The sequence below is a fragment of the Apium graveolens genome, chromosome 4 (assembly GCF_009905375.1).
Source record: "Apium graveolens cultivar Ventura chromosome 4, ASM990537v1, whole genome shotgun sequence".
In the NCBI taxonomy this organism is placed as follows: Eukaryota; Viridiplantae; Streptophyta; class Magnoliopsida; order Apiales; family Apiaceae; genus Apium; species Apium graveolens.
The window spans coordinates 277,462,039-277,476,392 of NC_133650.1; the positions used below are offsets into that span (position 1 = coordinate 277,462,039).

General features: G+C 35.3%; 3 protein-coding genes and 1 pseudogene across 3 annotated transcripts; 3 read left to right on the plus strand and 1 right to left on the minus strand.

Annotated features, from left to right (window-relative positions):
* Positions 1-620: 620 nt before the first annotated feature.
* LOC141721048 (uncharacterized) lies at positions 621-2,355 on the plus strand. The gene is made up of 2 exons (XM_074523783.1): positions 621-1,683; positions 2,225-2,355. The coding sequence occupies exons 1-2, from the start codon at positions 912-914 to the stop codon at positions 2,257-2,259; spliced, it is 807 nt and encodes a 268-aa protein (XP_074379884.1). The 5' UTR covers positions 621-911; the 3' UTR covers positions 2,260-2,355.
* Positions 2,356-2,413: 58 nt separating this feature from the next.
* Positions 2,414-3,859, minus strand: LOC141721047 (senescence-specific cysteine protease SAG39). The gene is made up of 2 exons (XM_074523782.1): positions 3,362-3,859; positions 2,414-3,198 (listed from the first exon to the last, which is right to left on the minus strand). Exons 1-2 carry the CDS (start codon positions 3,780-3,782, stop codon positions 2,585-2,587), a joined length of 1,035 nt encoding a protein of 344 aa, XP_074379883.1. The 5' UTR covers positions 3,783-3,859; the 3' UTR covers positions 2,414-2,584.
* A 1,995-nt stretch (positions 3,860-5,854) lies between these two features.
* LOC141717170 (basic leucine zipper 6-like) lies at positions 5,855-7,922 on the plus strand (annotated as a pseudogene).
* Positions 7,923-10,727: 2,805 nt separating this feature from the next.
* LOC141719695 (protein FAR1-RELATED SEQUENCE 5-like) lies at positions 10,728-12,563 on the plus strand. The gene has a single exon (XM_074522070.1). The coding sequence runs from the start codon at positions 10,728-10,730 to the stop codon at positions 12,561-12,563; it is 1,836 nt and encodes a 611-aa protein (XP_074378171.1).
* Positions 12,564-14,354: the final 1,791 nt, after the last annotated feature.

Here is a 14,354-nt window from a genome sequence, read left to right on the forward strand (position 1 = left end):
TTTAAATAAATACATTTTTAATACAATCTTAAACAGAAAATAATATTCAACTACTATTCAAACATTAGTTGGGATATAATATTCTAATATAATTCTAAATAAAACATGATTAGAAATTTAACAAGACTAAATATAAAAATATTACTATTGAAACATCAAAATACGATACTGTATATGGATTTAATATTTACTATATATAGCTTATATATAGCTGCAATAATCAATTTCACATCCCTATAATTTTCAATATTTGCAAATTTGTTGCAAAAATTTTACAACCAACTATCAAAAAAAAAAAATATTACAACAAAGTAATAAAATATGTGTATATTAAAAAAATTTAAAAATAAATTTTAAAAATTTTTACAAAAATTTAAAAAATTAAATTTTTAAAAGCTGTGCATCACGCAGCATAAAGAAAAAGTTAAATAATTAATTTGTATAAATATTCAACATAATGACAATGACCCAAGCAATTTCCCTGTAGTCAAATGGAAGCAAGATTATCATTCCATAATTACCATTAGTTACCATGTTATCTTAGATTTCTTTTACCATATAACTATACCATTCTATGCATCTTTTATACAAGTTTTATGTTTATATATTCACAACAATACTCAAAAACCTTTTCTTTCTTCGCGTGACCTACCTAAAACCACAATTCCCCTTCTTCCCATATTTTCTTGGCTATCTTTCCATGCATCTTTGATATCATCTATATATACACACGCGCGTGCATATATCTATCTTTTCTTTATACTAACGATCACCTAATTTACTTCTCCCTCTTATCAACGTAACAAATCTCTATATACATACAGTGTGTTCTCTATTTTTTAACTCTGCAGTCGTCTTCTTGTTTTTTCTTGGTTTCTTGCGTAACAAGTTAGGGTTTTAGGATAGGGGCGATGCAAAAAGAGAATGGATCAGCGGCGGCGTGTGCATCATGCCGGCATCAACGTAAGAAGTGCACCGAAAACTGCGTGTTAGCACCCTACTTTCCCCTCAATAGAAACAAAGAATTCCAAGCGGTACACAAATTGTTCGGAGTTAGTAACGTGACAAAGATTTTGAGTGGTTTAGATGCAAGTGATCGAAAAAGAGCCGTTGATTCGCTTATTTGGGAAGCTACTTTTAGACAGAACGATCCGGTTCTTGGTTCTTTCGGAGAATTTAGTCGAGTTTATGAGGAATTAGAGTGGTATAGAGATCAGTTTCGGAACAATTCTCACAGAGTTGCACCAGGAAATAATATTAATCATAATAATTTGTGTTTTTCGGATAATAGAGGGTTTAATAGTAGTAATCATTCGGCGTTTATGTCTATGAGTAAGAATCGAAACACGTGTACTGCGTTGGTTCCTGCGAATTCATCTACTGCTTTGGTTTCTGCGAATTCATCGAGTGCGTTGGTTCCTGCGAATTCATATCCTGGTTATAGTTATCAAGATTCGTTCCAATGTACGGATAGAGTGAGGGATGAATTGAGTTATAATTGTTCATCAGGACGAAACACGGGGAGATTGAAGGAAGACAGCAATCATAGTTCGTTGATTCTACCTCAGCAATATGGAATCCAACATATTGAGAATTTCAAGGAAGAAAGCAATAATGGTTCGGTGATTTTGCCTCAACATTATCCCGTCTCAGGATTCAATCAGCCTTACTATCAGTTACCAGGTAATTCTATATATTTATGAATGTATTAACTTTTTTTGTGATAAACGTGAGATTTCGAGTGCATGCATGTTTGCAGATTTGCCTGAAAAGAATGAATGATTATGTATTAGACCATCGTTCAAATTAATTAGCTAAGTGTTGAATGATTATGGTAATTATATGGTCAAAAGAAGGATTATGTTATGTATGGAACATCAAGGTTCAGTTAAAGTGTCCATGTATGTCATCTTAGCAAACAATAAAAGCTGGCATATCAAGCTTCTCTATTAGGAGAATTGGTAATCTTCTGGCTGTAGAACATACGGTTGAGTTTCCTCTGTACTTGTCTAACTGGCCAAATTTTAATTTCTGGAACAATTAATGACGTGTCCTTGTTTAAATGTCAGTCTCTCGCGGCAGAGAATTATTCTACTTGGATGCCTTTTCCTTTTATGTTTGTTAAGATAATAGCAATTTTTGTGTACTAATTATTTAATGCTTGGCAGAGTATCTGATCTTCATATAAATAATGATGTGTTCTTATTTGTTTACTGATGATCAGGTCAATATGGTCCAAGTACTGATGCCAAGCCATGAGACTGCAATCCTGAAGGCAACTCATCATCAGGCTTCTTAGATTGGTAGAACATAGTTCAGTTGAATGATTTTTATTCTTTTATATGTTCATACAGAAGATATAGTTTTAACAAACGTGTTTGTAAACGGGTTTTGAACTGAATGATACAGCTCCTTTTATAACAATAGCGGAAGATATTTTCTGATTATTAGGGTCCGTTCTCATCTCTTTTTTTTTTTCTCATTATTTGGAAATAATAAAGTAGATATAAACCTAACACCAGAACTGAAGCTGCATAAACAATGTATCTCTGATAAGATCGCCAGTAGCTAGGTCCATGACAAATTAGCACTTAAAAAGGCATTCATCTATTGAAGGGAAGCTCGCTTCCATGGCAATGCCACAACTACCTTTTGGATCCTTGATTCCACGTTCAATTTTCATATAACCATCTTCTCCCCAGTCAGTTCCCCATGAATTCTTTACAAGCCAGTATTTCTTTCCATGGTCTTCTCCGTAGCCAATGACAGTAACTCCGTGATTGAGATTCTTCCCACAATAAGATGAAAAGAGTACTCCTTCAGAATAGAGCTGAAAACTATATCCAGATGCATCAACTGCTACTGATACAGGCTGGTTAGCAACTATAAGCTGTAGTTCTGTCTCATCATCTGCACTTACTGCTTTATAGCCAGTTATACTGGCTGCATGATTTTCAAGCTTTGACTTGTTACAAACACTATTTTTCCCCACATAAGGATAATCTCTTTCTGTGGTGAGACCGCCATTTTTGTGGATATATGCAAAAGCCTTTGTCATGAATCCGCCATTACAACCATTGTTGCCTCCTCCGACATCACAGTCCACGAGCTCCTGCTCTGACAGGGATATCAATTTGCTAGTTCTAATATGGGTGATACCTTCCATAGCTGCCACTGCAGAAAATGCCCAACAACTTCCTGCAAGAAAGGCAAATACCAGTAATTATATGCCTATCAGTTTATATTTTAGAATTAGTGTGGGAACTGTACTTGTATACTTGTTTCTGTTTCATAATTTTAGTATCTAAAAGACTGCATAATCTTTATAATGCTAAACATACAAAGGATGATATTTTCATACCACATCTGCCTTGATCCTTGATCGGAGTAACAGCTCCTTTCGTCCTCCAATCTATGTAAGATGGGACAGCACCTTCAATAGTGAAGTTCCGTCTCTCAATTGATCTTCCAGGACTTTTATAACCCAAGTAGATAGAACTGAACTCGTCATTTGTCAAATCTGCAAATTTGTTGTCAGTAAGTCTGAAAGGCAGATTCTGTGAATTCATGTAGTCCACGAACTGAACATTGGATTGGTAAATACCAAACCGCATTTCCCATTCACCTGTACTTGTATAATTTTTGCCCTGTTGTGCCAGCCAATTATCGTACCTCCTTATCATTGACCCCGTGCTGTAGGAATTTGCTCTTGATACCATAAATTCAAAACAGAAACAAAAAAGGAACATCCACAAACTTTTCAGGCGACTAATGGTTTTCATAATTGCTCAAAGTATGTATTGTTGATATTACTAATTCCAGTAAACTGCTATGTAATGCAATATGCATGTAAATATTATAGTTGTGTTGAATACTTGTCTTATAGTGGTAATTTCAGTTAATTCCGTCATGCCTTTGGTGCTTGTGGTTGTTATGCTAAATTTGTTATAATTCATAACTTTCATCCCTCGGATCATCACTAGTAGTAGTCCTAGAGGTATCTAATGCATACAATTAAACAACTAAATCATGGCCACATTTTGCCGGTGTTTTACGCCTTGAAATCTTAAGAAAATGAGCTACAATCTCACAACAAAAGCATGCTGATTAGTTTTTACGAATTAAGTTGTTACTGTGGGTCAACTACCTCTAAAACTATTTACATATCGTTGGTTTTGTAATCTCATGTTCATTCCAGTTAAGTTGAAATGTTATCAAGAATAGTTAGGAATTCAAAATTATGTTTAGTAAGAAGAGGAAATCTATGAGATGTAAGGTCTGTTCATCCAATTGTATTAATATTAATTAAGGACATTGTATGACACCAACTTTTTATACATTGAATCACGCTACTAATGTATATAGTTTATGAATTAAATAGATATGTTACTGTTAATTAGTACCAGAGCAAGCCAGGAGGTTTTCTATCACAACAAGAATCAGAATGTTAAACTATCAAGGGATAACCTAATGAAAAATAAAGAGATGTCATTGAAACAATACAATTTTTTCGAATCCCCAAGCCAAGTGTATCATCTATATAATGAGGCTTTCTATTCTTGAAGAAAGTCACTGAAGCAGAGCCTCTATGCGTGTTTGCAATGAAGCCAGTTACTGAAAAATGTTATCAAAGGAGAGTACATAGCTGGGAAGAAAAGTAGAAGAATGGATGAAGAGCATGGCATGCTAAACAATAAGATGCGTATAGCATGTTACTCCCTGATTCCATTCCACAGATCATCATGTATCATGCACTCTCTAGGTTCGAATACCTGCCTTCCCTCTCCAATTATTCTGTGTGTGTTTCCCTACACATCCATATCTACATTGTAATCTAGTTGACCATCTGCAATGATTTGATCCAGATTTAATATTATATGTTATTGTATCAAGCTGATCTCAAATTATTTTGCATACCAACTACACAAACAACTTCCTCTCAGAGAACTCCAAAAATGCTAATATGGCACTGTCGATATTTTATAAACACTTCCAGTCTGTGGTTCTTTCTTGTTTCTAGACATTATTTTTTCTAGAAGATAGTTGAATAGTTTGTACATATCACATATGACATCAAGTTGTATGTCAGCCTCCTTTATCCAGACTCCAGAGCATATGCAACATTAAAGAAATATTGTGCAGAATAAATGAGCTAAATTTTTTACATAGATGACAAACCAAACAATGCATATCATTGATCAAGTACGAAATCTTGCCATATTAGTACTGAATTAAGGTAGCGGAGTTGGTTTTGGTGGCCGTTGTTTTACTTTCACCAATTATAAACTCTGGCTCTGCCCTATTTTCTACTATACAGAAGATGCAAACTTCAGTTACAAATTTAGGGAATCCAGTCTCAGTTTTTGATCAAAAACATAGCGACGAGTGCTGATTCATAACATCGGGTTCTTCTGAGTACAATTTATATCACGATCACATGTAGTTCATCGAAATAGCAAATACATAGAACTCTCCATTTATAATCGTATCAGTAGTTGTAGTTCAGCTTCAGTATACAGAAGGAAGAGGTGCATGAAGGGAAAGGGCAAGTAGCACGTGGTGTATCATCTATGATTCCTAATGCATCTTACTTTGGAGTATTACAGTTGTGCCTCAACCTTCTTACCAGCTGTTGATAGCTGTTCCCATGTGATCAGCCCACTATTTATTATGCCCCTTCTTTTTATTAATTTATTAAAATTTTGTATATTTTTATCTGTAAAAGCGAATGATGAACTTAAAGTGATTTTTATGATGTTCTTTTGGATGTCTAATGCAATTTTATATGCATGTTCAATATACTATAAATGGAGGGAGACTTTCGTGTTTAATAGTAGTAATATAATTTCCTTCCTCTGTTTTTTTTTTCTGCTTATTAATTTGCTTCCTCTGTTATATTTGTTCTGGGCCTTCTGGCTAATTAGATTCGAGTTGATAGTTGCAGTTGAATACTCACATTAGTTAACTTAAGAAATGGCGCAACTGCCTCCCAAATTTCCAAACGTGACACCAAACTGGCTTGATCTTTCTTCTCGCTCTCACCACCAAAAATTGCCTTCTATGGAAAATTTGGATACCATGCAGTCCCGCTCATGGGTTGACCACTTCCCCAGCTTGTCCTCGTCGTCAAAGCGAGGGCCCCATCGACGGTCTGCCAGTGACTCAATTGCATTTCTTGAGCAGGTGAGTTTGGACCATGGAGATGAATGCAACATAAGATCCTTGGCGCCAGGGTCCAGGACTGGTCATGCTGCTGCTGCTGCTGCTGCAGACGAGTTTGACAAATTTGACGAGGAGCAGTTCATGGCCATGTTTACTGATGATGAGGCCGTGGATCTCACTGTAGCTTGCTCTGTCCCTTCTTCACCGCCTGATCACAATGGAATGGATGATGGTCTTATCAGACAATGTACTACCACCTCCACTGATGAGCAGATGCAGCTAGAAAGTGGATTTAAGTCTCATAGTGCGTTGGAAGGCCAGAATGTTGCTGGTGATGGTGTTGCATCTATAGACAATTACAATGATAAGAATTTCGATCCCAGACGAGTTAAAAGGTCTGCGCATAACTTACAAATATATGCAACAAATTCCTTTTAATGTCTTTAATTTTTGAAGAAAAGCTGCAATCAAAGATTATATAGCAGTATAGTATCTTTAGAAAGGAACTCATTTATGACTTGTCAAAACTATGAATGATCTACCTGAGCCCCCTCCACAATATCTTATGGATGGTAACTTAAAGTAACATAATTACTCAGGCTTAGAAGAGGTCCCAAGTTCTCTAGTAACACGTTTAAGTTTTAGGAAGAAAGGTCCTAACTTTTTGTTACATTTATGTCTTGGACTAGAATCATGGCCAACAGACAATCGGCACAACGATCACGGGTGAGGAAATTGCAATATATTTCTGAACTAGAACATGGCGTCAACTCATTACAGGTATGTAAAGTAAAAGTATACGCATGTGTATCTGCTTCTCATATGATTAGGACAATCAGCTTCATGCCTTGTCAATTATTAATCTTATGTTTTTGGTTTGGGAACCAAAGGCTGAGATCTCGGTGTTGTCACCACGCATTGCATTTCTAGACCATCAACGGTTGGTTTTGAATGTGGATAACAGTGTTCTAAGACAAAGAATCGCAGCTCTCCCAAGACAAGATTTTCAAAGATGGTAAATAATCGTAACTTTCATACACCTTTCCTGTCCTTTAGGATTTTATATTATGCCTAAATTCTGGTAGCCTGTGATCTTATGCCTTGGATTATATTATGTATTTAAGAATGTAAGGCATATCAGTATATGTTGCATGATCAGAGAGTTTCAGACGGTTCTATAAATACGTGATACATGTTGAATGGACTGCAGGTCATCATGAAGCATTGAAAAGGGAAATAAAGAAATTACCAGCAGAATGCAAAGAAGACGAATGATGATGACAAAGCACCATCATCAGCTAAATCACTAATACAAACATCACCCGAGAAGATCAGTGAGCATCCAAACTGCTCTGCTTTCACTGAACAGATTATGATAAGATAGGATCATTAGCTCAAGACATAATTGCTCTATTATCACTGTCCTCATTGCAACAGTTGCCTTAGATGATGAAAATGGATCTCCTGTCGGAAGCCTTCTTTATAGTATTCACTGTTGCTGATGTTCTTTCGCTACCATCCATACTAACAGCTGTGGTTATTTTTTATTTCCATCCTCACTTCATCATTACTGAATATCGTGTTTGGTATTCTCCTTGACAATGATGATGTTGGCATTGGCATTGGCAGTGGCAGCAACAATCATCCTTATGATCAAGAATAACCAGCAATGCACTAAAACATACTTTGCTGCTTGCAACATACTTTGCCTTTTTATGTGCCACTATACCCAACATTTCATTACACAGTGAACAAACTGAAGAACAGGTTCCCCAAGTTTAATAATCAAAATAAAATTTAGAAGTTTCCTATGTTTCTTGTTCGTACACGGTTTTTCATTGATTTTTGTGGGTTTCAATATTTTTCGATTTTTCAACTCAGGTTTTGTTTCTTCGGTATCTATCCACACATAATTGTAGACAATCAGGATTAAAATTTTAAAGTGCCCATCTACGTAAGTGAAGTGATATTAAATTACTTAACGGAGTATTATTTAAATCCCTAGAGTCAAAATTATTTTTATGGAGTTTTTTTATTAATTAATTACACACGCACACCTTGTAACTAATTTAAAATTTAATCCAATTTAATTATAATTAGTTGATAACTCGTGCCAAACACGGGCGAGTTAATTTATTTAAATAATTTTTAAACATAATAGTATAAGTGTCATGTCAAAGTTTTATTTTTTATGTAAACTCAACCCATCCAACCCAAATTATTGAGCATAATATTTGTGTTATAATTATAACAAAAAAATTATAATTATTATACAATTTCAAAAAAATTATTATTTTTTAAAATATATTATTCAGTCATATGAGAAATAGGATTAATGAGTTGAAAATTGTAATTAAAAACGGGTAAAATAATACATATAATATTATAAGTCATATAAAAGTGAAACCAAAAGTTGGTAGTACCAAAAATTAGTGAAACCAAAATAAATAATTGTATATCACTTATAAAGATGTTTAGCTTATTAATAAAGTTACCGGTTCATAACCAGTGCGAAACACGAGCCGAGTAAATTTATTTAAATAATTTTTAAAATTCATAATAATATAAGTGCCATGCCAACATTTCTAATATTTACTCATAAAATCCAACCCAAACTGTCGTGTACAATACTTGTGTTATGATTATAATAAAAAGATTATAATTATTATAAGATTTCAAAAAATTTATTATTTCATTAAAATATATTGTTGAGTCATATGAAAAATTTGATTCCTGAGTTCAAATTAATACAAGAAATGCAATTAAAAAACGGGTAAAGCATTACATACTTCCTTTGTCCCATTCAATTCTCAACATATTTTTTCAATATTCAGCTTACATTTTAAGGTGAATATAAAGTATATTTTCTTAATTTATTTTTTTAATTTTTCCTTTTGTTTTAAAATTTAAACATTGAATTTTTATTTTAAAGAAAAAAAATTAAAAAATAATTTATTTAACTATAATTTACAGGAGCATTAAAGTGCGTGCTGAACTCCACGTTCCCCAATGTGGAGATCCTAATGGGACGGGAGAAGTATAATATTATGAGTCACATAGAAGTAACTAAAGAATAAAAATTATACATTTAGAATTATAATAAAATTCAAAAAGGGGTGAAACCAAAAGTCGATGAAACAAAGAAACATATAATATATTGAATTAGCAATAAACGACACAAGTAAAAAGGGGTGAAACCAAAAGTTGATGAAACAAAAAATATATAATATATTGAATTAGCAATAGATAAGAGAATTAGGAACACTAAATTTAAAGCCAAAAGAGTGAAATAAAAATAAAACCAAGTTTAATAGAATTATAAGACATGTAAAAATATAAGGAAGTAAAAATAAAATAAAATTTAATAGAATCATAAGACATGTAGAAGTATAAGATAAGAAAATAAAACCAAAGTTAACAGAATCATAAAACATGTAGAAGTATAAGATATTCATACAAGAACCAAAAATTTTAGTATAATTAAAAGACATACAAAAATAAAATTATAAGATATACATGAATGAATAATTGAAACCAAAAGTTGGTGGTACCAAAAATCAGTGAAACCAAAATTAATACTTGTGTATCATTTAAAAGGGGACCAATCTGTAGCAACTGTTTGCTATTATTAGGTTGTTAACAAACAGTTTAAGGGCCGTTGGATGGGGGATTAACGGGTGAGATGGTACCCGGACCGCGGAAAGTTTCAGCGGTTGGTCTGGACGGACCGCGGAAAATTTCCGCGGTTGGGTGATGTCCCCTTATCCCCAGCATCCCAACAGCACCTCATTTCACCACAAAAACACCAAAATTTTCTAGAAAAATTCTACTCTCTCCAAGTTTACATTTTAGGCGATTTTGGGGCATTTTCATCAAGAACTTCAAGTTGTTTTGTCAATTCAAGGTATATTTCTTGTCTTAAATTTCACATTTTCATGGCGGATAAATTATTTGCTCGTATGTTTCGTCATAAACGTCAAAATGAAAAAAAAAGGCTATTGATTGTAGTTTACATCTTGATAGTTTAAATAGTAGTGAAGAACCTAAAACCCTGTATATGTTGAAGATGATGATTTTGTAGATAGAAATGAGGAATTTATTAATTTAGATGACGATTTGGTTGATGTTGAAGATGAAAGTGATGGAAATGAGGTTGAAAATGATAGTGATAATGTTGAGGGTGAGGATGAAATTGATAATGTAGAGGATGCAAATTTGTATGAAAATGTTGATGGGGGGGAGTTCCATATTTGAATCAAAATTTTCAAAGTGTGGATAAGGCCGGTCATTTTTTTAGGGCTTATGCTTTACGAAATGGATTTGCGATTAAAATTCAAGCTAGCCATCATAATAAAGACAACGAGATATATGATCGTTTATATGTTTGTAGGCTTTATGGAAAAAGTGTCGTCGCCGAGAGTAGTCAAAATAAACGGCGTAGAGAGGTTCTTCCTAAAAGCGAGTGCAAGGTGAGGATGTATGTCAATTATCAAAAGAAATAACGTCACTGGGAGGTAACTAGCCTTGAATTGGTACACAACCACGGTCTTGTTTCCCCTAGTAAGATGAATTTGGTACAACGAGAAAGACATGTCAACACCGCGACCCGTAGTTTGATAAAAACGCTTTATGGTTCGGGGGTTCGTAATTGTCAAGTGATGAATGTGATTGGTAACATTCATGGAGGTAATGACAAAGTTGGTTTCAATGTTCAACATGTTAGGAATGTGTTAAGAGACGAGAGGAAGAAAAGGTTTGAGATTAGTGACGCCCAAGCGGGGTTGGACTTGTTGCATAGGTTGAATGAAGAAAGTGGTTCTAAATATTTTATTAGGACCGAAGTCGATGAAGAGAATCGCTTGAAGTGTCTAGTATGGATTGATCCGAGATGTATAATGGCTTACCAAAATTTTGGCGATATTATGGCTTTTGATACCACTTATCGGACAAATAGGTATGTAATGCCATTTGTCCCATTTACCGGAGTCAATCATCATTATCAATCGGTAATTTTCGGGTTTGCATTGATGTGGGATGAACACGCGTCGACTTTTGAGTGGATTCTTCGTACTTGGCTTGAAGGTGTGGGGAATAATCCTCCATTGACTATAATCACGGATCAAGATCAAGCCATGACAAGCGCTATTGCGGTTGTACTCCCGAATACTACCCATTTATTGTGTTCTTGGCACATTAGTCAAAAATTCCCGGAGAAATTAGCTCATTATTATTCGACTGTTCCGGAATTCAAGACGGACTTCAACAATTGCATTTATAAATCTCTCACCGAATGTGTTTTTGAAGCTAGATGGACGTCGTTTGTGGAAAAGTATGACTTGCAAGATCATAAATGGTTAAAGGGGTTATATGAGTTGAAGCACAAGTGGATTCCTGCATATACTAGAAACAAATTTTCGGCATTTCAAAATAGTACATCGAGGAGTGAGGGGATGAATTCTTTCTTTGATAAGTATGTGAGTTCGGCAACGGGTTTGAAGGAATTCATTGAAAATGCCCAAAAAACATTGGCAAGGCAATTCATGAGGGAGAAGGAAGAAGATTATGTCACCATTAATCTAAAACGTCCCATGAAATTGCATACCACATTGGAGTATCATGCTTCTTGTATCTACACTAAGGAAATGTTTAGAAGATTTCAAGATGAATTGGTCGAGTCTTCAAAATACTTTGTTGAAAAAGACCGACGAGCTAGTGAAGAAGGGGAGAGAATGGGGGATGTTTATACGTACTATAGTTGTTATAGGCCCATGTCCGAGCCTACGAGAAGAAATGTTTATTTTGTGACATTCGAGAAAGCAAGCTCTTTGGGAATGTGTACGTGTAGAATGCTTGAACATTCGGGGCTACCTTGTAGACACCTATTGGCGGTCCTCACTAAGAAACGGGTTTCGGAAATTCCCCCGTATTACATAAACCGGAGGTGGACAATGCATGCCAATAGAGTTGATGGTGTGTTGCCTTACAATTTGGATGTTGGACAAAGTCATGAGATGACCTCAACCGATCGATTTAATAGCATGACAATGTTAACCATGAGTTTTTGTCAAAGTAGCATTGCATCCAAGGAACGGTATGATTATGCCGTTGGAGTGATGAATCGAGAAATACCAATTCTCGAAAAAATGAGCGTTGATGGAATTAAATCTTACGAAAGCAATTCGCAAGCTCCAAATGCAAGTGCTCATGAAGAAACAATTCTTGACCCTATTATGTCCCAAACTAAAGGGAGGAAGAAGGACGTTCGTTTCAAAAGTCCAATAGAATCGATTGGTAAAAAGGAGAAGCCGCCAAGAAGGTGCACTTATTGTCAAATGGAAGGCCATGATAAAAGGAAGTGTGCTAGTAGACTAGAAGATCTTAAAAATATTCAAGAATCGTAATATAATTAGTGGTGTACCATTTTGTAACCGAATGTTGTAATCTTTAAATGGATTTCAATTTTAAGTGTTTAACATTGCTTTCTTTTTTGTTATGTTTTATTGTCATATAATTGCCAATTATTGTCATATAATTGTGTTTTATTGTGATAGGTAACATGACTAGCGAGTATAGTGGTGAGAACAACTCCGATCATAGTTGTGATTCGGTTTCCCACGTTAGCAACACATTCTCGGACTCCCTACCAAGCGACTCGTGGTATGAGGACAATGACGAGGAAGATATGGTCTCACCAACCTTTAGTGAGATGGAAGATGCATGTGCCGAGTTGATGCCCCTTGTGGACAATGACGAGCCGCCCTATGTGGAGGAAGAGGAAACAGACTTGTACCCACCCGATGAGGAGGCTTATAGGGCCAAAAATTGGATCGAGGCATGCAATTGGATGGAGGGTACTGAACCGTGGAGATTGGTGAACTCTCATCCGAATCCGTACTTCCTTCCGATCTTGAATTTGGGCAACAACACGCCCGATGGAAAATGGAAAAAATCCGGATGGAATGGCGGTAAGCTTGTTAAATGTGATCGGATTGCCGATATTGTAAACTTGAGGCCTCGTGAGGGTTGTAATATGGACCAAATACGCATCGAATATGTGAAGGGTTGGGTTTCACACCTAACGGGAGGGACGGAGAGGGAACGCGGGACATGTTTTGCAAGATTTCGTCTCTACGATGGCTCGAATACGATTCCGGTTACCATTTGGAACGACTCCAACCCTTACCCTTGGAAACTTACGGAAGGCCATATCCGTGATGGTTGTGTACTTGTTCTCTACCATATTGCATGCTTCGTGGATACTACGCAAGGAGTTGCTCAACACCGGTTATCCGGTGGTCTTTCTAATATACTAGGTATTTTTGGTTAGGTACAATATATTTCATAAAATTTAGTGGATTGTATTGATCGTCTAATTTTCATTCGAATCTATGTATTTTCATTGAATTTTATATAAATTTATATGAATCTTCTATGAATGAAAGTATGAAATTTGAGATTGAAAGTGTACCTAAAAATTTGAGATTGAAAAGTAAAATTTACAAGTCGAACTATACATTACAAATTGTTATGAAATGTATCAAAAAGTTTTTTTCAATATTTGGACAAGCGTTGACTTTCGTTGACTTTTTTAAGGAATTTTCAATTTATCGTAAAAAATGAAATCCACCAAATTCCACCAAAATCCCAACACCTACAACACCAAAATCCACCAAATTCCACCAAAATCTACCAAATTTCACCAAAATCCACAACAACCCAAAATGCTCAAAAATAACAAAAATCCAACAAAATTAAACAACGTCAAACCAAGCAAACCAAATAAACCAAATAAAACCCGACAACATAAAATGAAATCCAACTACATAATTCAACAACCTAAAATCAAATGAAATCCAACTACATAATCCGACAACCTAAAATGAAATGCAATCCAACTACATAATCCGACAAACTAAAACACTATGAAATTCAACTACGAAGCCTCGTGACGCCTACGCATACGAATCCCGGGAATCCCCCTTGCCTTCCCTAACTGAAGCTCTCTGGCTATCCGATACCTAAAGGTATCCACCTCCTCCTGCGACCAATTTGGTACCTCAGCTAAGTCATATCCTTGTGTGAAGTAGTCCATGTACTTCATCACATAAACACCACAATCATTAGAGTTTCGTTGCTTTGGCCTGGACGGTAGAGCTAGGACCTCATTAGAGTTTTGTACTGCTGCGGAGGCT